This window comes from Oryctolagus cuniculus, chromosome 4 (genome assembly GCF_051225735.1).
Source record: "Oryctolagus cuniculus isolate XC-2025 breed Fujian yellow rabbit chromosome 4, ASM5122573v1, whole genome shotgun sequence".
NCBI classification, from domain to species: domain Eukaryota; kingdom Metazoa; phylum Chordata; class Mammalia; order Lagomorpha; family Leporidae; genus Oryctolagus; species Oryctolagus cuniculus.
The window spans coordinates 96,405,872-96,429,156 of NC_142870.1; the positions used below are offsets into that span (position 1 = coordinate 96,405,872).

The 23,285-nt window shown below is 48.8% G+C and overlaps 1 protein-coding gene across 25 annotated transcripts in view; it reads left to right on the forward strand.

Annotated features, from left to right (window-relative positions):
* Positions 1 to 8,955: 8,955 nt before the first annotated feature.
* The window catches only part of MCCC1 (methylcrotonyl-CoA carboxylase subunit 1), a 79,079-nt gene continuing 64,749 nt past the window's right edge, over positions 8,956 to 23,285 (forward strand). For 4 of the 25 annotated variants that reach the window (XR_016233214.1, XM_089332091.1, XM_089332102.1 and 1 more), the window contains exons 1-3: positions 8,956 to 9,543; positions 15,900 to 15,946; positions 19,750 to 19,886. Coding sequence is in view for 24 of the 25 variants with exons in the window: in XM_089332091.1 (XP_089188217.1) it covers positions 9,383 to 9,543; positions 15,900 to 15,946; positions 19,750 to 19,886 (345 nt within the window). In the remaining variant the exon portion in view is untranslated. Of the gene's footprint in view, positions 9,733 to 15,899; positions 15,947 to 19,749; positions 19,887 to 20,051; positions 20,099 to 23,285 lie in introns of all 25 variants that reach the window. The other 21 variants (XM_089332095.1, XM_089332103.1, XM_089332093.1 and 18 more) reach the window with 18 other exon arrangements.

Here is a 23,285-nt window from a genome sequence, read left to right on the forward strand (position 1 = left end):
TGGAGATTCGTTCATGTCATTTCTTTCTTACGATTTGTCTTTTGTTCTACTGAAATTTTTGTTTCCAGTCTCAGTGGTAAGCCTGTCTTATGAAGCTTGCTGCTTAACAAAGTCATCTTGCTGTAGATAATTTATTTTTTAAAGATTTATTTATTTATTTGAAAGTCAGAGTTACACAGAGAGGAGAGGCAGAGAGAGAGAGAGAGAGAGAGAGAGAGAGGTCTTCCATCTCATGGTTCACTCCCCAGATGGCCGCAATAGCCAGAGCTGTGCTGATCTGAAGCCAGGAGCCAGGAGCTTCTTCTGGGTCTCCCACATGGGTGCAGGGACCCAAGGACTTGGGCCATCTTCCACTGCTTTCCCAGGCCATAGCAGAGAGCTGGATCAGAAGTGGAGCAGCCGGGTCTCAAACTGGCGCCCATATGGGATGCTGGCACTTCAGGCCAGGGCGTTAACCCACTGTGCCACAGCGCCAGCCCCTGATAATTTATTTCTTATTCTCTTCTCCCTCACCACATTATTACTAGGTAGGAAGGCCCTGTGTGGGAGAAATGAAATTCCTGAGAAGATAAACCTCTTTAAAGTCACAAACCACAATCTCTCCACTCTTAGTCCAGACTTACCAACCATGTTACCATTTGTTTTGTTATTCGTATTATTCTTTTTCTCTCAGACAGAAAGAAACAGGTAGAGCTCCAACTGCTGTTTCACTCCCTAAATGACTGCAGCACCTGGGGCTGGGCCAGGCCAAAGCCAGGATCCAGGAACTCACGCCAGGTCTCCCACATGGGTGGCAGGGACCAACTGGTTGAAACATCCCTGCTGCCTCCCAGGGTTGGGTGAGTGGGAAGCTGGAATTGGGAGCCAGATGGATGTTGAACCAGGTGCTCTGATACAAGACACAGGTGTCCTAAACCAGGTCTTAACTGCTGTGCCGACGGCCTGCACACACTCACACATGACTGCTTTGCTTAAATGCTTCGCTTAAATGAGTTTTCCCACTCATTCAACCAGCGCCCGCTAAGGACCTAACAAGTGCCAGACCCTTTGGCAGGGGCTGAGATGAGTAAGAAGAGATCATGCATTAGTTCTCCATTGTGATCAAGAGAAAGACTGAGCAAGACAGAAGCGGTAGTGGCCTCTGCCACCCAGCCATGCAGGCGACATCCCAGCACTTCTCTGTATTCCGCTGATCGCGTAGCCCATGCCTGCTGCAGTGCGGGAGGGTGTACAGCCCGGGCGAGGAAGGCGTCCTGGACACCGGCTACCACAGCTCCCTACGGTCAAGGGCACACTGTGGAGCTAGTGCTTCCCATTTTTTTGGAAAGTGCAGGCAAATGAATTCCAGGGTACATACAAAGAAAAGTGGCCCGCCAGGAACCTGCTCAGAGTGGTGACAGCAGAGCCCTCCCAGCCTGCTCCCAACCCCACCTCCTCAGGAGGGCAGCCCCCGGCCTGTTGCCCATGAATGCTGGTTGTTGACCCATTGCTCTACCGTGCCAATGCTGGGGCTTCACCATTGCAAGTGGCCAGGACACCCCCACACCACCTCCACCAACACATCCCAACTTGCTTCTGCTGCTTCCCACCCACGTTGTTAGCTGGCACATTGTCAGGTATTAGTAACTGAAACGGAGTGACACGTTATCCCTCCCAAGGCCACTTGCATTTCGTCCAAAGGCTTCAGGCCAGAGCATGAGATTGGCAAGAGAAGCCTTGCAAGGCAGCGGGATCTCCTGACCTCCCTCAGTTCCCCCCACCTTCCAGTACCCCGGATAGACAGCTCTGATTATGAGGCTGATCTGCAGCCGTATGGCGGCCCCAGCTTCCTCCCTACTCGCAGGGCCTGGTTCTGTCACCTTGGCTCACCATGCCACAGCAGGTCCCACTTCCGTGCCTTCCATGTTGACCTCCTCCTTGGGGGGCCTGTGCCCTGCTCCTCCTTGGAGCTTCTGTTTCATTCCTTTTCGCTCAGGGCAGGACACAGACTTTCTCCAGCTTCCCCACCCGTGGCAGATCCACCCCACACACCCAGCCACCCTTGATCTCATCGCTCGGTTCATTTTCTTCCTTCACTCAATCCCCAAGTGAAATGATCCAGCTTGTTTGCCTAGTTTGCTACCCAGCTGTCATACGAGTTTCATGATGGGGTGGGGGAAGACAGGGCAGGGGAGTGGCATCTAGTCTCTGTTCCAGCCTGTGACGGCCACGAGAATGTGCCTCGCACACCTCCACCTCCAGGATGCATCGTGCACCAAGGACCCCAGCTGCTGCACCACAGCTACGAGGTCCTCCGCAGGCAGCTTCCAGGCAGCCGCTGAGCGTGCCAGGAGACTAAGGCAGAACCATTCTTGGTGGACGCAGGACCCACTGACAGCTTTGGCTGGGGAACTCCGCAGGGGCTGAACTTTCCCTAGACTGCGCAGCAAAAGGGTCCCTTGACCCACCTTTCGTTCCCCTCCTCTTCAGTCGGATTCCAACCTGCACCGTGATCCGGAACCTCCCCCGCCCCCTCCAGCTCCTTTACCTTTCTCTCCCCCAGGCTTTTCCCCTAATAAAATTCCCACATGCTTACTCCCATCTTGGCACCTTTTTCCTGGACCCAGACCAACATGAGTGGTACTGAGCATGGTCCCTAAAATGAGTCAGTGGCCGGCACCGCGGCTTACTAGGCTAATCCTCCACCTTGCGGCGCCGGCACACCGGGTTCTAGTCCTGGTCGGGGCACCGGATTCTGTCCCAGTTGCCCCTCTTCTGGGCCAGCTCTCTGCTGTGGCCCGGGAGTACACTGGAGGATGGCCCAAGTACTTGGGCCCTGCACCCCATGGGAGACCAGGAGAAGCACCTGGCTCCTGCCTTCGGATAGGAGCGGTGCGCCGGCCGCAGCGCGCCGGCCGTGGCGGCCATTGGAGGGTGAACCAACTGCAAAAGGAAGACCTTTCTCTCTCTCTCTCTCTCACTGTCCACTCTGCCTGTAAAAATAAATAAATAAATAAATAAACAAACAAACAAATAAAATGAGTCAGTCAGGAGGGGATTTGGAACTGGTTCACACACCACGCAGCTTCTACAGGGGACACTGTCCTGGTTGACAGGTGGGCCTCGCAAGTGCCTGGCGCCAAATGACAGCTCATTTGCTAGAGAGTTCATTGGTGGTGCCCTGAGCAAATGTCTTCTTGGAGGAGAGTGCTGTGAAGGGGTGGTTTTGCAAACCTTTCACGGATGGGGGAAACAGTGACCATGGGACAGCTGAGTGGGCTGGTGCCAGCTAAATGCTGCCGAAGACGCTGCAGAAGAAAAATGAGACACAAGGGGCAGGTGACAAGCAGTTAAGCGATAAGTGTGAGGACCACAGAGCCTCAGTGGCCTCCTACAAAACTGGCATTATCTCCCATAGTGGAAAAATTGGTGCAGTTAGTCAAAAAATCTGAGAATCTGCAGGGTTTCAGAGGTGTTTGAATGCCCGGCCCAGGCTGATCTGGTATGGGAAAGGCCGGGTCTTGGCGGTGCGGTGGCAGGGAGGGAGGGAGGAACCTAGATTCCTGTGACAAGGAACAGAGGCAGCTGGGTGGATGCCTCCGGGAATGCCCTACTCTACAAAAGCACAGAGCTTTCGGGATTTCAAAGGCAGCCCTGCTCTCACTAATAGGTCCCTGCCCTTCAGCTGCCAGGAGGCCACTACCACAGCCTGTCGCACACACAAGGCCGGAGTGGGCCTCTATGGGAGATGTCTCACTTTCTCTCTTGGGTTTCAGGCTGAGAACCAGGGTTAAATTCCAGGCGGGAACATGCTGGGCCTGATAAGAGGGGAAGAGACCATATATCAAAGAAACTGCAAGGATTAGCAGGCTGGTACAGCAGGAACTAGGTGCACACTCCTGGGGTTGAATTTTGAAGGTTCTTTTTTTAAGATTTTATTTATTTATTTGAGAGGTAGAGTTGTTACAGACAGTGAGAGAGAGAGAGACGGTTCACCCCCCAAATGGCTGCAACAGCCAGAGCTGCACTGATCTGAAGCCAGGAGCCAGGTGCTTCTTCCAGGTCTCCCATGCAGGTGCAGAGGCCCAAGGACTTGGGCCATCTTCTAGTTCTTTCCCAGGCCACAGCAGAGAGCTGGATGGGAAGAGGAGCAGCCCGGACTAGAACCAGCACCCATATGGGATGCCGGTGCCGCAGGGGAGGATCAACCTACTGCACCACGGCGCCGGCCCCTTGAAGGTTCTTGAGCAAAGAGGCCAGCATGTTAGTCTGGATGAGTGAAAATTCATGGAGTTGAGGGCAGATTCTTGGAACATGGTGTTTAACACCTAGCAAGGACCCCAGAAAATGGGCGCACTCCCTACAGAATGGCCCTTAGGAACCTGAAAGAAATGATGGCCAACTCTCAGCGAAGTGGGAATGTCTAGGGAAACTGTTGGGATGGACAACATCTGTAAGGTCAGGATGGGATGAATGTACTTTGTCAGGTCAAGACACACTGGAGACTTATGTCCCACGGGCAATGTCAGAGGACACAGCACTCACCAAGGCGTCAGGTGTGCAGTGTTGAGATAGATGTTCATCACCGACAGCCTCAGTGTGGCTCTCCTCTGTAGCGCAGAGGTGGTGGCAGGAGAGGGGTCCTAGAGCCAGGGTGCTGGAATGATGGGTTCTTCTGAACGCTGTGGGCCAGGGGCCAGCCGTTAGCCTCTACGAGCTGGGAGGTACCACTACCATAACCATGCGCAAGGTCGGGGCGTTAGTCAGCAGGGCTTGACCTACAGGGATTGCAGATACGGTTGATGGAGGATGCTATGCTCAAGAGCAAAATAGGGGCAGCACATCTGTAAGCAACAACAGAAGCACAAGAATAGACGAGCAGGCGACTGAGATGGTCACCCCAAAAGACACCGTAATCCCTTGCTCAGTTCCCAGGCCTGAGTCAGTTTTCAGATCTGGAACCCATGGACTGAAGGAGTAGCTATGTCCTCAGGAGGAAGGACCTCCTTAAATTCTCCCAGATCTTAGCAGGCCGGCATGGTACAGCAGGTAAAGCCGCTGCCTGTGACGCTGGCATCCCATATGGCACCAGTCATGACCTGGACGCTCCACTTCTGATCCAGCTCCCTGCTAACCGCCTGGGAAAAGCAACGGAAGATGGCCCTTGAGTTTGGGTTCTTGCCACCCACATGGGATACCTGAATGATCCTGGCTCCTGGCTTTGGCCTGGCCCAGCCCCCAGCCATTGTGGCCAGATTCTGGGGATTGAACCAGCGGATAGAAGATCTCTCTCTCTCTCTCTTTCTCTCTCTCTTTCTCTGCATAACTCTGATTTTAAAAGAAATAAATAAATTCTTAAAAAAGGAAAATTCTTCCAGTTCTTTGTTTAAAACAACATATGGCCATTTATTTTAGTAGCTGTACATCAAAAAAAAGGAAATAATTGAGTATTTCAAGCACTACTGGACATGGGACGTTGATACTGAAGATCCAAACTCTCATAACAGCATTCCTGATAGATTCAGGGCTTATAGAACCAATTAATAGTGAACTGGCTAAAATGTGGCTCAGGGTGGGCTCACTGGGTCTGCAGACCCATCCAGTGGTTATTTCTACAGTCCCTAAGGACAATAAGAATTGATAATTTGGCAATTGGAGTAAGCCTCCCACTGAGTCCATGGTCTGTAGAGCTATTTGTAAGAGCTGTCATTGCAGGAAAAGCCCAGTGGAGGGACTGGCACTGTGACATAGTTGGCTAAGCCTCTGCCTGCGGCTCTGGCATCCCATATGGGAGCCAGTTGGTGTCCTGGCTGCTCTTCTTCTGATTCAGTTCCCTGATGATGGCCTAGGAAAGCAGTAGAAGATGGTCCAAGTCCTTGGGCCCCTGCACCCTGTGTGGGAGACCAGGAAGAAGCTCCTGGCTCCTGGCTTCAGATTGGCACAGCTCCGGCCATTGCAGCTATTTGGGGAGTGAACCAGTGGAGGGAAGACCTTTCTCTGTCTCTTCCTCTCTCTGTCTGTAACTCTACCTCCCAAATAAGTAAATAAAATCTTGAAAAAAAAAAGCCACATGGAAATCTCTGAAATGCCTTTCCTTTTGTCCTCACAAAGGTATTACAATTTAGAAAGTACTGTAGGGGCCAGTGCTGTGGCACAGTTGGTTAATCCTCTGCCTGTGGCACCATCACCCCATATGGGCACTGGTTCGAGTCCTGGCTGCCCCTCTTCCAATCCAGCTCTGTGCTGTGGCCTGGGAAAGTAGTAGAAGATGGCCCAAGTCCTTGGGCCCCTGCACCCACATGGGAGACCTGGAAGAAGCAGCTGGCTCCTGACCTGGCTCCTGGCTTCGGATAGGTGCAGCTCTGGCTGTTGCGGGCATTTGGGGAGTGAACCAGTGGATGGAAGACCTCTCTCTCTGTCTCTCCCTCTCACTGTCTGTAACTCTACCTCTCAAATAAATAAATAAAATCTTTTTTAAAAATGTACTGTATTCCTGAGCAGAATGGTAGGATTGGTACCAGAGAATTCTCAGTCCTGTCTGCCCTGCTCTGTCAGTTTTGGTTTCTGCAGAAATGGGATGGCTTCCAGGGAACACCAGTGGATTCCTTCGAGCTTAGAGAGGAGCCCTGATGGCAGCTGCTGTGTCTGGTGTGGCGTCATTGCTGCAGAGGAATGAGGACTCTGGTGTGTGGCACACAGCCATTGCCTTGGCATGTAAGTTCTTTGCCATTCCAACTCAACAGAGGGGCAAAATCAGCTTCATCACATGCAATAGACAATGTTATCCACTTGTAGTTTTGCTTCAGGGCTTGGTAGCTCTTCTGTCCTCTGTCATCACATAATCCAAAGAGACCTGGGCCATGGGTTGCACTGTGGCTCCATCATCCCATGTGGGCTCCCAGCTGTTTCATTTCTGATCCTGTTCCATTTGAGTCCCAGCTGTTCCATTTCTGACCCTGTTCCTTCTTAATGTGCAGAAGAATTCGTCAGTGCATGGGCTCCTGCTGCCCATACGGAAGACTCGGAACAAGCTTGTGGCTCCTGGCTTTGGCCTGGCTCAGCCCTGGCCATTGTGGCCATCTGGGGGGTGAACTAGTAGATGGATGATTTCTCTCTCTTTCTCTGTCTCTTCTTCTCTGTCTCTGTAACTCTGCTTTTCAAATAAATAAATATTAAAAAAAAATAAATACAAAGACCTGGGCCACACAGACATCCCACTGGATATGATATTGATCCATTCAAGTGACAACAACATGCAAATAACACAGGATAAACAAGAAGTCATTAGCATGCTGGAGACTTTAAGACACAGGTGGTCCCAGAGAAGGAGATAAACCCTCTGACCATTCAGGAGTTAACTTCTTTAGAGAAGTTTTTTTTTTAACTCTTATTTAATAAATATAAATTTCAAAGTACAACTTTTGGATTATAGCGGCTTTTTTACCCCCATAACCACCCTCCCACCTGCAACCATCCCATCTCCTACTCCCTCTCCCATCCTATTCACATCAAGATTCATTTTCAATTATCTTTATATACAGAAGATCAATTTAGTATATATGAAGTAGATTTCAACAGTTTGCACCCACACAGAAACACGAAGTGTAAAGTACTGTTTGAGTATTAGTTATACCATTAATTCACATATTACAACACATTAAGGACAGAGATCCTACATGGGAAGTTAGTGCACAGTGACTCCTGTTGTTGATTTAACAATTGACACTCTTGTTTATGGCGTCAGTAATCACCCGAGGCTTTGTCATGAGCTGCCAAGGCTATGGAAGCCTCTTGAGTTCACCAACTCTGATCTTATTTAGACAAGGCCATAGTCAAAGTGGAAGTTCTCTCCTCCCTTCAGAGAAAGGTACCTCCTTCTTTGATGGCCCACTTTTTCCACTGGGATCTCACTCACAGAGATCTTTCATTTAAGTCATTTTTCTTTTTCTTTTCTTTTTTTTTCTTTTTTTTTTTTTTTTGGCCACAGTGTCTTGGCTTTCCATGCCTGAGAAACTCTCATGGGCTTTTTAGCCAGATCCCAATGCCTTAGGGCTGATTCTGAGGCCAGAGTGCTGTTTAGGACATCTGCCATTCTATGAGTCTGCTGTGTATCCTGCTTCCCATGTTGGATCATTCCCTCCTTTTTAATTCTATCAGTATTAGCAGATGCTAGTCTTGTTTATCTGATCCCTTTGACCTTTAATCCAATCATTATGTTCAATTATGAACTGAAACTGATTACTTAGGCTAGTGAGATGGCACTGGTACATGCCACCTTGATGGAATTCAACTGGAATCCCCTGGCACGTTTCTAACTCTACCATTAGGGTTAAGTCCGATTGAGCATGTGCCAAACTGTACATCTCCTCCCTCTTTAGAGAAGTTTTTAAGGTGCCAGGAGGTCAGAGGCATGCCAGAATATTCCTTTCAAAGTAAAGTACAGATTTTAAAAAAAAATTTTTAATATTGCACCTCCTCCACATGAAAGGAAGTATAGGGCCCAGGAGGCTTCTTCAGGTTCTAGAAGCAGCACTCCATACCTAAGAATATTCCTCTGGCCCATTTGCTAGGCGACATAGACAGTTATTAGTTTCGATGGCACTGGAGTTGAAGGTGGTAGAATACTTCTTTGCCAACATTCTCTAGTTCTTCTATGATAACCATTTGGTGAGATGTTTTTCTCTCTTCCAGGATCTATTTTGGTAATTATATTTTAACATTATAGACTTTATCCAGATTTTTGAGTTTGTTTAAAGTTGAAAACAATTAGCCTCTTGCAAATCTAAAATTTGTTGTATCTGTGATCCCATTTTTGCTTTTATCATGTCAAGTGTGCGTTTTTCTCCCTTTATTTCTGAGCAAGTAGCTATTTGTTTTTTAGTTTTTCCCCCCTGAATCCATGTGTTTATTAGTCTTTGATACCAGTTTTCTTAATTCATTAATTTCTTCATCTTTACTTATTTCTTCTACTTTCTTCATGTTCAATTTTGTGTTTTCTTACAACCTTTTGTTTCTATGTGTACTTTCCATGAATTTTTGTATGAGCCTTGGTTTAGCTGTAACAAGTATTTTCTAGATACTCTGCAATTTTGGTTTTGACAGCCTGTATTTCCCAACAGCCAATGAGAACACCTTTTAAAGCTCAGGTGATTTAAAACTTTTCATTGAATTAATTCCATTCTTAGAACATCAGAGAACTTTGCATTCTCCGCTCCACCCCGCCCCAGCTCCGGCTCCGCCACGGTCTCGCAGTGTTTTACGAGAGAGGCCATGAGGTGTGTTCCTCTCCTAGAAACCCGACGACCGCGAAGGAACGCCGCGGTCCACGGAGAGAAACCGCCATTGGACACCGGCTCCGGGGCACAGCAGAACAGACCCTTCCCCGAGTGGGCGCAGACCCCAAATGCCGAAGCGGAGACCACGCCTCCGCGGGCACGCACTCCGACTGGCCAATCGTCGCCACGGCAGCCCAGATCTGCCCTCTGATTGGTTTTACTGGAGACGCCCCCAGCTGCACTTGATCGGACGGTGGCCGGCGGGGGACAATAGGCTCGCAGATCGGAGGTAAGGGTTTGTATGTGTGGACCTAGCTGCCTATCAAGTAGCTGGGGCATGGCGGCTGGCTCTGCAGTGTCGGTGCTGCTGGTGGCGGCAGAGAGGAACAGGTGGCAGCGTCTCCCGAGCCTTCTGCTGTCGCCGAGGTAACAGTGGTTGGAGGAGCCGTGTGTCCGTGCGCGGCGCCCGAGGCAGCTGGTGAATGGTGGGAGGTGCAGAGGCACCGACGGTCGGGGGAGGGGGAGGGGACGGAAGGGAAGCCCTCGCCCTCCTCGGGGGCCCTGCTGTCAGTCCCACTTCTGGATGGGGGCTTCGCCTCCTCCCGCCCGCGCCGTTCTTCCCCTTGGCCGTGTGCGTTCAGCCCTCGTGGGCGTCTGTGTTTCCATTTATGAGGACTGGGAGAGGCGGAGCTGGGCCTGCCGTCCTCCGTGCCGCGCTCCTCGCCTGAACTGCTCCTACCTCTTCACGTTGTACTTGTGCGGCGAGCGTATTGATGAAGCCCCACAGGCTCAACGACTTGCCTGCCCGTGGTTACACAGCTTGTACGACCCCAAAGTCCATTTCAGTGCGGCGCTTCCCCTGCATGCGGAGAAAAGACGACTGGACTTGTTGCTGTGAATCAAATGAGCACGAACAGACTGACCTTCCAGAGCGCTGGGAAGCTGTTTTACAGAAGTTCCTGTACAATTGTTTGAGCAGGTGACGCTAGGTGACCTGACTGTGCATCCACTTCAGCTGTTGAGCCCTAAGGTTAAGTGGCGGTCAGGGGCAGCAGCTTGATTCTCCGTCTCCCTTTGCCTCTCGGTGTCATCATCCTGTATTGTTCTGGAGTGACAGCGTAGCTTACTAGAGCTCCAGGGTAGAGACAGCAGGTGCAAAGCTGAGGTCTCAGTTAAGCTGCTCACTTAGGCGTGTGACTGGGGTGAGTTACTTCATGTCTCCCTTTCCTCCCCTCGGAGGTGGTCATCCAGTTTCAGGAGATAATACTAGTACTTTCGCTTGTGAAGAGTAAATGAGTTAACACCTGGAAAGAGGTTAAAACAGAATCCGGCACAGAGGACTCAATCCACACACAGCCTTCAGACTCCTCCACCACGTGGATCGGCTTGGTGTTTTTGCTTTTGTTTTGCACAAGTTCTTGTAGATGCTGTGGATTTGCAGTGACTTAACTGTAGGACTGGCCCCAGAGCAGAATTAAATTTTGGTGAGAATGGTGTCAGTGCTCTTCTCTTTCTCTTGGTTTTGCTTTTCTTAGGTACTTAGGGCTCTTCCAGATACTGTGCCGAATAAATTTCTGTCTCTCCCCTCTCCAAGTTTAGCTGCTGCCTGTGGAACCATTCTCCAGTAGCCCTCACCCTGGAGAGTGTTAGAGTTGTTGATGGCTTCTAGAATGAAACATCTTCGTACAGGAGATTTAATGTTTATTTGCATGCTGTGATTCTCTAGCAGCTCAGAGAAATGAGTCTCTAGAGGTGGAGTTACAGACATTTGCAGTAGGCTGGTATAGAAACTATGCTGAGTCAGAGTGCAGTTATTTCATGGACGCAACTTCTTGTGAGTTAACTGCTGTTTTAAGTTATAGCTTAAATAATTGTGAACAGATGGAACACAACCACCACAGCATACTTGGGATAAGGATTATTATAGTTTTGTGAAATCTGCACTCAATTTCCCATGATTATAGGACATACAAAGTTCATGAAAAAGTTGAATTAAAAGATAAGCTAGGGTAGGCATTGGTACAGTGGTTAAAACATCAGATGGGGCTGGCCTTGTAGCACGGCGGGCGAGGCCACCTGTGACACTGGCATCTCATATGAGCGCCGGTTTGACTTCTGACTGTTCTGCTTCCAGTTCAGCTCCCTGCAACTGTGTCTGGGAAAGCAGAGGAAGATGGCCCAAGTCTTTGGGCTCCTGCACCCACATAGGGGACCTAGATGGAATTCCAGGCTCCTGGCTTTGGTCTGGCCCAGCCTGTGCTGTTGTGGTACAGTGGGTTAAGCTGGTTCATGTTCCAGCTACTCTACTGCTTGCTGATCCAGCTTCATACTAATGTACCTGGGGAAAGCAGCTGAAGAAGCCCAAGTGCTTGGGCCCCTGCCACCTATGTGGGAGATCTAGATGAAGCTGTTTTGACTTTGGCTTGTCTCAGCCCTGGCCGTTGAGGCCACTTGGGGAATGAACCAGTGGATAGAAGATCTCTCTGTCTCTCCCTCTCTCTCTGTAACTCTGTCTTTAAAAAAAATATTTTTTTACATCAATAAGTAGAGAGTGGAGTTGTGGCATAGTGGGTAAAGCCACTGCCTGTGATGCAGGCATCCCATATGGGCGCCAGTTCATGTCCTGGCTGCTCCACTTCTGATTCAGCTCCCTGCTGCTGGCCTGGGAAAAGCAGCAGCAGATGACCCAAGTCCTTGGGCCCCTGCACCCATGGAGGAGACCCACATAAAGCTCCTGATCCTGGCTTTGGCCTGGCCCAGCGCCAGCATTGCAGCCATCTGGGGAATGAACCAGTGGATGGAAGATCTCTGTTTCTCTCTGTCTTTGTCTCTGTCTCTTCCTCTCTCTGCATAACTCTGACTTTCAAATAAATAAATAAATAAATAAAAGATAAGCTTATTTTGGTTCAAAAAATTTTTGAAGTTCATTCATAGTTTTTTCATAATATGCATTTTCATGAACTTTTTGGAGATCTCTCACAAGCATGTACTTTGAAATTTTTTATATGTAAATTAACATCTTTATTTTTTAGTTTTTATTTGAGAGGCAGAGAGAGAGCTCCCAAAGGCATGAAAGCAGGGAGCTGGGAACTCAGTCCAGGTCTTGTGCATAGGTGATAGGATTCCAATGACTTGGTACATCATTGCTGTCTTCCAGGGTCTGCATTAACAGGAAGTTGAATTCGGGACTCAGAGCCAGGAACTGAAGTCAGATACTCCTGTATGAAGGCAAATGTCTTAAATGCTGGACTAACTCCTTCTCCCAAACGTAATTTTTTTTTAAGGATTTATTTATTTGAGAGGCAGAGCTGCAGACAGAGAGAGGGAGAGACAGAGAGGTCTTCCATGTGCTGGTTCACTCCTCAAATGGCCTCAGTGGCCAGAAGTGGGCTGATCCGAAGCCAGGAGCCAGGAGCTTCTTCCAGGTCTCCCACAAGGGTGCAGGGGCCCAAGCACTTGGGCCATCTTCTGCTGCTTTTCCAGGCCATTGCAGAGAGTTGTATTGGAAGAGGAGCAACTGGGACACGAACTGGCGCCCATATGGGATGCCGGTACTGCAGGTGGCGGCTTTATCCATTACGCCACAACGCTGGCCCCCAAAACTCAATTTAAAAACATTTCATTTAATTTAACAGAGAGACAGACACAGAGAGATCTTCTATCCACTACTTCATTCCCCAAATGCCCACAACAGCCAGGGCTGGATCAGACCAAAGCCAGGAGCCCAGAACTCCATCTGGATCTCCCTCAGGGGTGGTAGGGACCCAAGTATAAGGGCCATCATCTCCACCTCCCTGGATGTACATTAGTGGGAAGCTGGCTCAGAAGCAGAGTAGGCAGCTCTCAAACCAGGCACCCAGATGGGATGCTGCTGTCCCTACAGGGACCCAAGCCACTGCAGCAATTGAAGTTTTCTAGTCTACACTGATGCTATCCAGTAGTTACATGGTCTCTAACACACATACACTGTGCTTTTCTACGTGGTTACATAGTGTCTGTGTGCTTTTTATCTTTATGAAGTATAATCCTGGTTTCCCCATATCTTGGGATATAGACAAAAAAGACTACGATAGAATTCCTTCTTGAATTTGTTGGTTTCCCAGCCTTTTTTTTTTTTTTAAGATTTAATTATTTTGAAGCCGGCGCCGTGGCTCAATAGGCTAATCCTCCACCTTGCGGCGCCGGCACACCGGGTTCTAGTCCCGGTTGGGGCGCCGGATTCTGTCCCGGTTGCCCCTCTTCCAGGCCAGCTCTCTGCTATGGCCAGGGAGTGCAGTGGAGGATGGCCCAGGTGCTTGGGCCCTGCACCCCATGGGAGACCAGGAAAAGCACCTGGCTCCTGGCTCCTGCCAGGATCAGCGCGGTGCGCCGGCTGCAGCGGCGGCCATTGGAGGGTGAACCAACGGCAAAGGAAGACCTTTCTCTCTGCGTCTCTCTCTCTCACTATCCACTCTGCCTGTCAAAAAAAAAAAAGATTTAATTATTTTAGAGGTAGAGTTACAGAAAGACAGAGAGAGAGAGAGAGGGAGGGAGGGAGGGAGGAAGGAAGGGAGAGAGGTCGAGAGGTCTTCCATCTGCTGGTTCACTCCCCAGATGGCCGCAATGGCTGGAGCTGTGCCAGTCCGAAGCCAGGAGCCAGGAGCTTCTTCCAGGTCTCCCACACAGGTGCAGGGGCCCAAGGATTTGGGCCATCTTCACTGCTTTCCCAGGCCATAGCAGAGAGCTGGATCGGAGGTGGAGCAGCTGGGATTTGAACCGATGCACACATGGGATGCTGGCACTGCAGGCGGTGGCTTTACTTGCTATGCCACAGTGCCAGCCCCCTATCTTATTCTTTCTAGCTGAAAACTAGTAGGCTTTAGACCTTTTTTTTTTTGTTATCGTTGCCAAGGTGAATCTGACCTGCATTCTGTCAGCTTTTGGTTAAATAAAGTTCCAATGTTGATTTATTGTATAATTCAAGGTATTCTAGAACTGAAATTTTTTTAAAGATTTTATTTATTTGAAAGACAGAGTTGCAGAAAGATGTAGAGACAGAGTGAGAGATAGAGAAAGTCTTCCATCTGCTAGATCACTCCCCAAATGGCTGCAATGACCAGAGCTAAGCTAATCCAAGGCCAGGAGCTTCTTCTGGGTCTTCCACGTGTGTGTAAGGGCCCAAGTACTTGAGCCATCCTCTGCTGCTTTCCCAGGCACATTAGCAAGGAGCTGGATCAGAAGTGGAGCAGCTGGGACTTGAACCAGGGCCCATATGGAATGCCAGCACAGACTGCGCTTAACCTGCTATGCCACACCGCATTCCTTTCCTTGGCTTTTTAATCATCTCTGACTGTGGTCATTGCCAGCCTCAGGAGCAAACAGGTTAAGTGACTCTTTCAAAGGCATGTAGGGCAAGGGGAACAGGCCAGAGATCTAACTTCTGATTTCTATATTAGACTTCCCACAAAGGAAGTCTTATTAAATCACTTTGTTAGCAACATTAAGGTTAATTTAGGTGCCGGCGCCGCGGCTCACTAGGCTAATACTCCGCCTTGCGGCGCCGGCACACCGGGTTCTAGTCCCGGTCAGGGCGCCGGATTCTGTCCCGGTTGCCCCTCTTCCAGGTCAGCTCTCTGCTGTGGCCCAGGAGTGCAGTGGAGGATGGCCCAAGTCCTTGGGCCCTGCACCCCATGGGAGACCAGAAGAAGCATCTGGCTCCTGGCTTTGGATCAGCGCGGTGCGCCGGCCGCGGCGGCCATTGGAGGGTGAACCAACAGCAAAGGAAGACCTTTCTCTCTGTCTCTGTCTCTCACTGTCCACTCTGCCTATACAAAAAAAAAAAAAAAAAAAAGTTAATTTAGGATGGACTTGGACTTGGTTTCTTTTTTTAATAGAAAGCTTTTATTTAATAAATATAAATTTCGTAAGTACAGCTTTTGGATTATAGTGGTTCTTCCCCCCACACCTGCCCTACCACCCCCAAACCATCCCATCTCCTACTCCCTCTCCCATCCCATTCTTCATTAAGATTCATTTCAATTATCTTTATATACAGAAGATCAATTTAGTATATACTAAGTAAAGATTACAACAGTTGCACCCACACAGACACACAAAGTATAAAGTACTGTTTGAAGGCTAGTTTTACTGTCAGTTCTCATAGTACAACACATTAAGGACAGAGGTCCTACATGGGGAACAAGTGCAGTGACTCCTGTTGTTGATTTCACAATTGACACTCTTGTTTTTGGTGTCAGTAATCACCCAAAGCTTTGTCATGAGCTGCCAAGGCTGTGGAAGCCTCTTGAGTCCACAAACTGACATTATTTAGACAAGGCCATAGTCAAAGTGGAAGTTCTCTCCTCCCTTCAGAGAAAGGTACCTCTTTCTTTGATGGCCCCTTCTTTCCACCGGGATCTCACAGAGACCTTTCATGTAGGTCATTTTTTTGCCACAGTGTCTTGGCTTTCCATGCCTGAAATGTTCTCATGGGCTTTTCAGCCAGATCTGAATGCCTTAAGGGCTGATTCTAAGTGCTGTTTAGGGCATTTTGGACTTGGTTTCAAACTAAAAAAAAAAAAAAAAAAATACAAGTTCCTTTCAAAGAATAATGACTGATCTTGCATATTCTGTTTAGTTATAATTCCACTTGGATTTATTTTACAGGAGATGGGCTTGGAAGCAAAGAACCATGAAATATGCAACAACCACAGGTACTGATAAACTTTGTTTTACTATTTGGCTTTGCTTCAGATTGCAAACTGAGAAAGAAAAATGTTTAATTCCTTAATATGCATAATTTATTATTTCTCATAAACCTTTAACATTTTGGATTTTCATGGTAATTTTCTTAGTAAGCATTGAGTCATGGTTTTTACCTCATATATCAAATCTCTCTTGCTGTTGATTTTAAAATATAGAGAGCAATAATGGAAATGTTTTATATTTGTATTTTTCTGTTTGACTCTCTTGGTATGTATTGTATACCCATGCTGGTCTAAATTATCGTTTTTAAAACAAAAATTTTAAATAGCAAGAATTTTTTTTCCAAATAACATTTTACATGAAATTCCCAACTATATAGAATTTGTGAAAGTGCAACTTCTGGTTGATTGGGTCAACTCCCTACCAACCCCGTCATCACCACCAGCTCCTTCCCCGCTCTCTGGCACACACATCCTAGTGTCCCTGTGACTACTCCTGGGCTCCTTGAATCACCACTGACAAACACTGTGTTAAATTATGTGAAATCTGGAACAGGCATTTGGCCTAGAGAGTAAGACAACCGCACCGTGTATTAGAGTACCTGGGTTTGCTTCCCAGCTCAGGCTCCTAACTCCAGCTTCTTGCTAGTGCAGAACCTGCAAGCCAGTGGTAACAGTGCAAGTAGTGAGGTGCCTGCCATCCCTGCGGCAGCCCTGGATAGCCTTCCCACCCACTGGCTTTGCCTGGGGGGCCTGGCTCAGTCCCAACCCTGGTGAGCATTTGGGGAGCGAACCAGTGGATGGGACGTCTTTATCTGTCTGCCTCTCAAACAAATAAGATTTAAATTACATTAGACTTTATGTTTTTTAAAAAAGAAATAATTTCTTGGCCGGCGCCATGGCTCACTAGGCTAATCCTCCGCCTGCGGCGCTGGCACCCTGGGTTCTAGTCCCGGTCAGGGCTCCAGATTCTGTCTCGTTGCTCCTCTTCCTGGCTTCGGATCAGTGCATTGCGCTGGCCACAGCACACCGACTGCAGCGGCCATTGAGGGGTGAACCAACAGTAAAGGAAGACCTTTCTCTCTGTCTCTCTCTCTCACTCTCCACTCTGCCTGTAAAAAAGAAAGAAAGAAAGAAAGAATTTCTTATAAACTCAAAGTATATCTCATGTGTAATGACAGAAGTGCGTTTTCTATATTAATGCTATAGCATGTCATGGCACTGATGCCAGCAGACTGGTGCAGTAGTCGTTTGTATTGCAAGAGAACCACATATAGAGGCCGTGGGTCAGAGTGACTGAAAAGCTCCAGTTTTTTTTGTTTGTTTGTTTTGTTTTAGATTTATTTATTTGGGAGGCAGAGTTACAGAGAGAGGGAGAGACAGAAAGAAAGGTCTTCCATCCACTGGCTCACTGCCCAGATGACTGCAACAGCCAGAGCTGAGCCCATGCAAAGCCAGGAGCCAGCAGCTTCTTCCAGGTCTCCCATGCAGGTGGAAGGGCCCAAGCACTTGGGCCATCTTCTACTGCTTTCCCAGGCCTCAGCAGAGAGGTGGATGGGAAGAGGAGCAGGCAGGACTAGAACTGGCACCCATATGGGTGCCGGCACCACAGGGGAAGGCTTAGCCCACTATGCCACAACACCAGCCCCAGAGTTCCAATTTGGGAGTGAGGCAGACCTGGGTTCAAATCCTGAACCTGTCACTTCTACTTAGCTATATAATTTTGGGAAAGTAATTCGTCTTTCAACATTAGTTTCTTCATCTTTAAAGCAGAGATAATGATAACAGTATCTACTTTATTAGGATTGTGAAAATCTGAGTACAGAGTCTTTTTTTTATTTGTTTTGTTTTGTTTTTTAATTTATTTGACAGAATTAGACAGCGAGAGAGAGAGAGACAGAGAGAAAGGTCTTCCCTCTGTTGGCTCACCCCCAAAATGGCCGCCACAGCCAGCATTGCGCCGATCCGAAGCCAGGAGCCAGGTGCCTCCTCCCGGTCCCCCATGCGGGTGCAGGGGCCCAAGCACTTGGGCCATCCTACACTGCCTTCCCGGGCCACAGCAGAGAGCTGGACTGGAAGAGGAACAACCGGGACTAGAATGGGATTCTGGGTCTAGAATGGGGATACAGCCCAGATGGGATACCGGCACTGCAGGCGGAGGATCAACATAATGAGCTACGGCGCCGGCCCCCCGAGAGTCTTTTTTTGAAAGATTGTTTACTTATTTGAAGGTCAGAGTTACAAAGAGAGAACATGGCTCACTTGGTTAATTGGCACCGGCACCCCGGATTCTATTCCCGGTTGGGCGCTGGGTTCTGTCCTGGTTGCTTCTCTTCTAGTCCGGCTCTCTGCTATGGCTCGGGAGGGCAGTGGAGGATGCCCAAGTGCTTGGGCCCTGCACCCGCATGGGAGACCAGGAGGAAGCACCTGGCTCCTGGCTTCGGATCAGCGCAGTTCTGGCCGTTGCGGCCATTTGGGGGGTGAACCAATAGAAGGAAGACCTTTCTCTCTGTCTCTCTCTCACTGTCTGTAACTGCCTGTCAAAAAAAAAAAAAAAAAAGAGAGAGAGAGAGAGAGAGAGAAGAACAGAGAGAGAGAGACAGATCTTCCTTCTGCTGGTTCTTTCAGGTCTCCCATGTGTGTGCAGGGGCCCAAGCACTTAGGCCATCTTGTGCTGCTTTCCCAGGCACATTAGCAGGGGGCTGGATTGGAAGTAGAGCAGCCAGGTCTCAACAGGCCCCCATATGGGATGCTGGCAATGCTTACTGTGACTTTACCTGCTATGCCACAATGCTGGCCCCCAAATTGAGTCTTCAGTACAGGACTTAGGACATGAAAGTACTTATTAAAAATTAGTTATTATTAATTACAATTTTTTAAAATATTTTTTAAAATGTATTTGAGGGGTTGGAGCCATGGCTCATTAGGTTAATCCTCCGCCTGCGGCGCCAGCATCCCATATGGACGCTGGATTCTGTCCCAGTTGCCCCTTTTCCAGTCCAGCTCTCTGCTGTGGCCTAGGAGGGCAGTGGAGGATGGCCCAGGTACTTGGGCCCCTGCTCCCACGTGGGAGACCGGGAGGAAGCACTTGGCTCCTGGCTTCGGATTGGCGCAGCGCTGGCTATGATAGCCATTTGGAGAGTGAAAGCAGCGGAGGGAAGACCTTTCTGTCTCTCTCACTTTCTATAGCTCTACCTTTCAGATTTAAAAAAAAAAAAAAATTTATTTGAAAGGCAGAGTTACAGAGAGAGAGGGAGAGATATAGAGAGATCTAGCCACTGGTTCAGTCCCCAAATGGCCACAAAGGCTAGAGCTAGGCCGATCCAAAGTCAGGAGCCAGGAGCTTCTTCTGGGTCTCCTACGTGGATGCAGGGGCCCAAGCATTTGGGCCATCCTTTACTGATTTATCAGGCCATAGTAGAGAGCTGGTTTGGAAGAGGAGCAGCTGGGACTCCAAACACTACCCATATGGGATGCCGGCACCTCAGGCGGAGGCTTAGTCCACTATGCCACAGTGCCAGCCCCTAATTATGATGTTTTTAAGCTTTACAATTTGAATTTTGACATAACAAAGCATCTTTTAATTTTGTTTATTTTAAATTCAAAAATCAGAGTAATGTAAGCATTTATGTGGGTTAGATCATCTTGAATTTCAGTGGAAATGAATACACTAATATCAGTTAAAATGGTAATTTTATGCTCTGTTACGCTGAATTTAGAAAAGAAATTTTTTATCAGCTGGTTAATATTCTCTTTCTTATTCCTTCCTCCCCTGTAACATTTGTGTATGGTTTTCATGGTATTTTAAACAGGAAGAAACATTACCAAGGTCCTCATTGCAAACAGAGGAGAAATTGCCTGCAGGGTGATGCGAACAGCCAAAAAAATGGGTGTTCGGTCCGTGGCTGTTTACAGTGAGGCCGACAGGAATTCCATGCATGTAGATATGGTATGTTGTTTCACACCGACAAGCAGTCCTCTAAGTGATCACAGTGACTTGTTTATCGTGTCAGTATTTTAGCCCTTTCCAATGACATTTGATATTTTCCTAGAGTTGACAGGGTTTAAGTTGTTCAACTGCTCACGAATATTTCCACTTGGGAATGTTTTCCAGATGTAACACGCTTTGAACTAAACAGCATGCTGAGTGGCGAGTTACAGGCAAGTCCTTATCTCTTCAGGGATTGCTCACAGTTCAGAGGGTGGCTGATCGCAGACCACACTTTGAATAGTTCATGGCCACGTCCCTGCTGTGCGAGGACTAGGTTCAAGGCTAGGGTTTGTTTACTATCTATCTATTTATCTATCTATCTGAAAGTCAGAGTTACACATACACAGAGAGAGGGAGGGACAGAGAGAGAGAGAGAGAGAGAGGTCTTCCATCTGCTGGTTCTGCTGGTTCACTCCCCAATTGGCCACAACCGCTGGAGCCTTGAGCAGTCTCCCACATGGGTGGAGGAGCCCAAGGACTTGGGCCATCTTCTACTGCTTTCCCAGGCCACAGCAGAGAGCTGGATTGGAAGTGGATCATGGGGCTGGCGCTGTGGTGTAGCAGGTAAAGCTGCTGCCTGCAGTGCTGGCATCCCATATGGGCACCGGTTTGAGTCCTGGCCGCTCCACTTCCAATCTAGCTCCCTGCTGTGGCCTGGGAAGGCAGTGGAGGATGGCCCAAGTCCTTGGACCCCTGTGTCCGAATGGGAGACAAGGAAGAAGCTTCTGGCTCCTGGTTTCGGATCGGTGCAGCTCCAGCCGTTGCGGCCAATTGGGGAGTGAACCGGCAGATGGAGGACCTCTCTCTCTCTCTCTCTCTCTCTTTGTAACTCTGACTTTCAAAGACATAATTAAAATTTTTTTTTTTTTAAAGGAAGTGGAGCAGCCGGGTCTCAAACTGGCACCCATATGGAATGCTGGCACTGCAAGTGGCAGCTTTACCCACTATGCCACAGCACCGGCCCCCAAGGCTGGGTTCGTAACAACTGCCGTGGACTGGCTGAGTGATCTCAGGCAAATCACTTTGTGTTTCTGAGCTTGCTTTATCTGTAAAATTAAATATAGCTAAAATGAGTGGACTCCCCTGGGGTTTGTAAATGTTGTCTGTTATTACTGGCTGTTGTTTGCCAGACAGAAGCCCAGTCACAGATGAATTCAACTACTGGCTTTCACTGTGTCTGCAGTGGGGCCCCAAGCACCAGTGTAAACTCACGGTGCTTGGCATCACCTGCCTTCATCACCACACCGCAGGCCCTCAGGGCTCTGAGCTGCTTTTCTTTCCCGATTTTTGGCCATGCCTGTTTCCAGCCAGTTTTACTTCATTACAACCTTTGATTTTCCCTCTACTCGTGTATTCTCAGCAGATCTTATCTATCTATCTATCTATCTATCTATCTATCTGAAAGACTCAAAAGAGGAAAGGGGTGGGGAGGGGGAGAGAGATCGCCCCCGTCTGCTGGTTCACCCCACAAACCCTCACAACAGCTGGGGCTGAGCCAGGCTGAAATCAGGAACCTTCTAATGCAATCCAGGGGGCTGACGCTGTGGCGTAGTGGGCTAAGCCTCCACCTGTGGCAGCGGCATCCTGTATGGGGTGTGCCGGCTTGTGTCTCGGCAGCTCCTCTTCTGATCCAGCTCTCTGCTGTGGCCTGGGAAAGCAGTGGAAGGTGACCCAAGTCCTTGGGCCCCTGCACCTATGTGGGAGATCTGGAAGAAGCTCCTGGCTTCGTATCAGCCCAGTTCTGGCTATTGCGGCCATTTGGGGAGTGAACCAGCAGATGGAAGACCTTTTTTCTGTAACTCTGCTTCTCAAAGAAATAAAAATCTTAAAAAAAAAAAAAATGCAATCCAGGTCTCTCACATGGGTGGCAGGGACCCAATTACCTGCTGCCTCCCAGGGTGCGTATCAACAGGAAGCCGGCATTAGGAGTAGAGCCAGGACTCGGACCCAGGAACTTCAGTCGGAATGTCAGTGTCCCAGCCCCAGCAGCAGACGGTCTTGATTTCACAGAGAAAACAACCGAGCGTCCTCTGCACTCTACTGACCCACCTGCGTCTACACGTGTTCTCTTCCCATCCGGGTCCAGTCGTCTGCCTGAGCTCCCCGATCCTTCTCTTCTCACCTGTTTAATAAGAGTTTTCTCAGATGACTAAGGGAAATTTCACATGTCTCACCATCAAAACTATCCATGAGAGATATGTTAACTAGATTGATTCAGTCATTCCACATGGTATACAAGCATCAGAGCATCACATTGAACCCTTTCATGTATACAGTTGATTTGATTAAAATATTAATAAGTAAAATGTTGCATTCCTTCCTCAAAAAATATTAACCAGTCTCCTAGATCCTTCCTAAAGCATTTAAAAATTTTCTTTTAATGTATGAAAGTATTTCTTTTATTTTTCCCCCGAAATAAACCTTTTATTTAAGGAATACAAGCTTCATGCATTTCATAAGTACAACTTCAGGAACCTAAGCATTTAAATATGGTGTAGTCTGTCCGATGTGCTAGCCCCACATCCCCCGCTACCCACCTAGCACCCTCTTCCTTCTCCCTTTTCTTGCTGTTTTTTTTTTTTTCTTTTTTGACAGGCAGAGTGGACAGTGAGAGAGAGAGACAGAGAGAAAGGTCTTCCTTTGCCGTTGGTTCACCCTCCAATGGCCGCCGCGGCCAGCGCACTGCGGCTGGCGCACAGCGCTGATCCGATGGCAGGAGCCAGGAGCCAGGTGCTTTTCCTGGTCTCCCATGGGGTGCAGGGCCCAAGCACCTGGGCCATCCTCCACTGCACTCCCTGGCCACAGCAGAGAGCTGGCCTGGAAGAGGGGCAACCGGGACAGAATCCGGCGCCCCGACCGGGACTAGAACCTGGTGTGCCGGCGCCGCTAGGCGGAGGATTAGCCTAGTGAGCCGCGGCGCCGGCGATTCTCCCTTTTCTTGCCAGCTTAATCATCACTGGCCCCGTGTCCTGTCCTTACCTCCTATTCTGTTCTCGAGCCACTTCTGTTGAGTTTATGTCCTTGCTCCTCCATTGGCATAGCTCCTGCAGAGCCACTCCTCGTGTCCGTGTCCCTCGGTCTGATGCAGTCTTTTCCTGCCCAGGCTGATTTGACCCCTTGGCCTTACGTAACACTGTGATCAACCACTCTCTCCTTTTAGAAGTAAATGCTTCCTTTGGCTTTTGTGACCTCCGTCTCTTCTGTCCTCCGCCAATGTCCTTTCTCCAGCCCCTGCCCATGTGCCACACCCTTAAGACTTGGTCTTTGGCCTTCTGTTCTCACAGTGAGCTCTTGTTCTAAGTCATTCACCTCCTCCCTTGGCTTTGCATAAAGCTCCCAAATTTCTGTGTTTAGCTC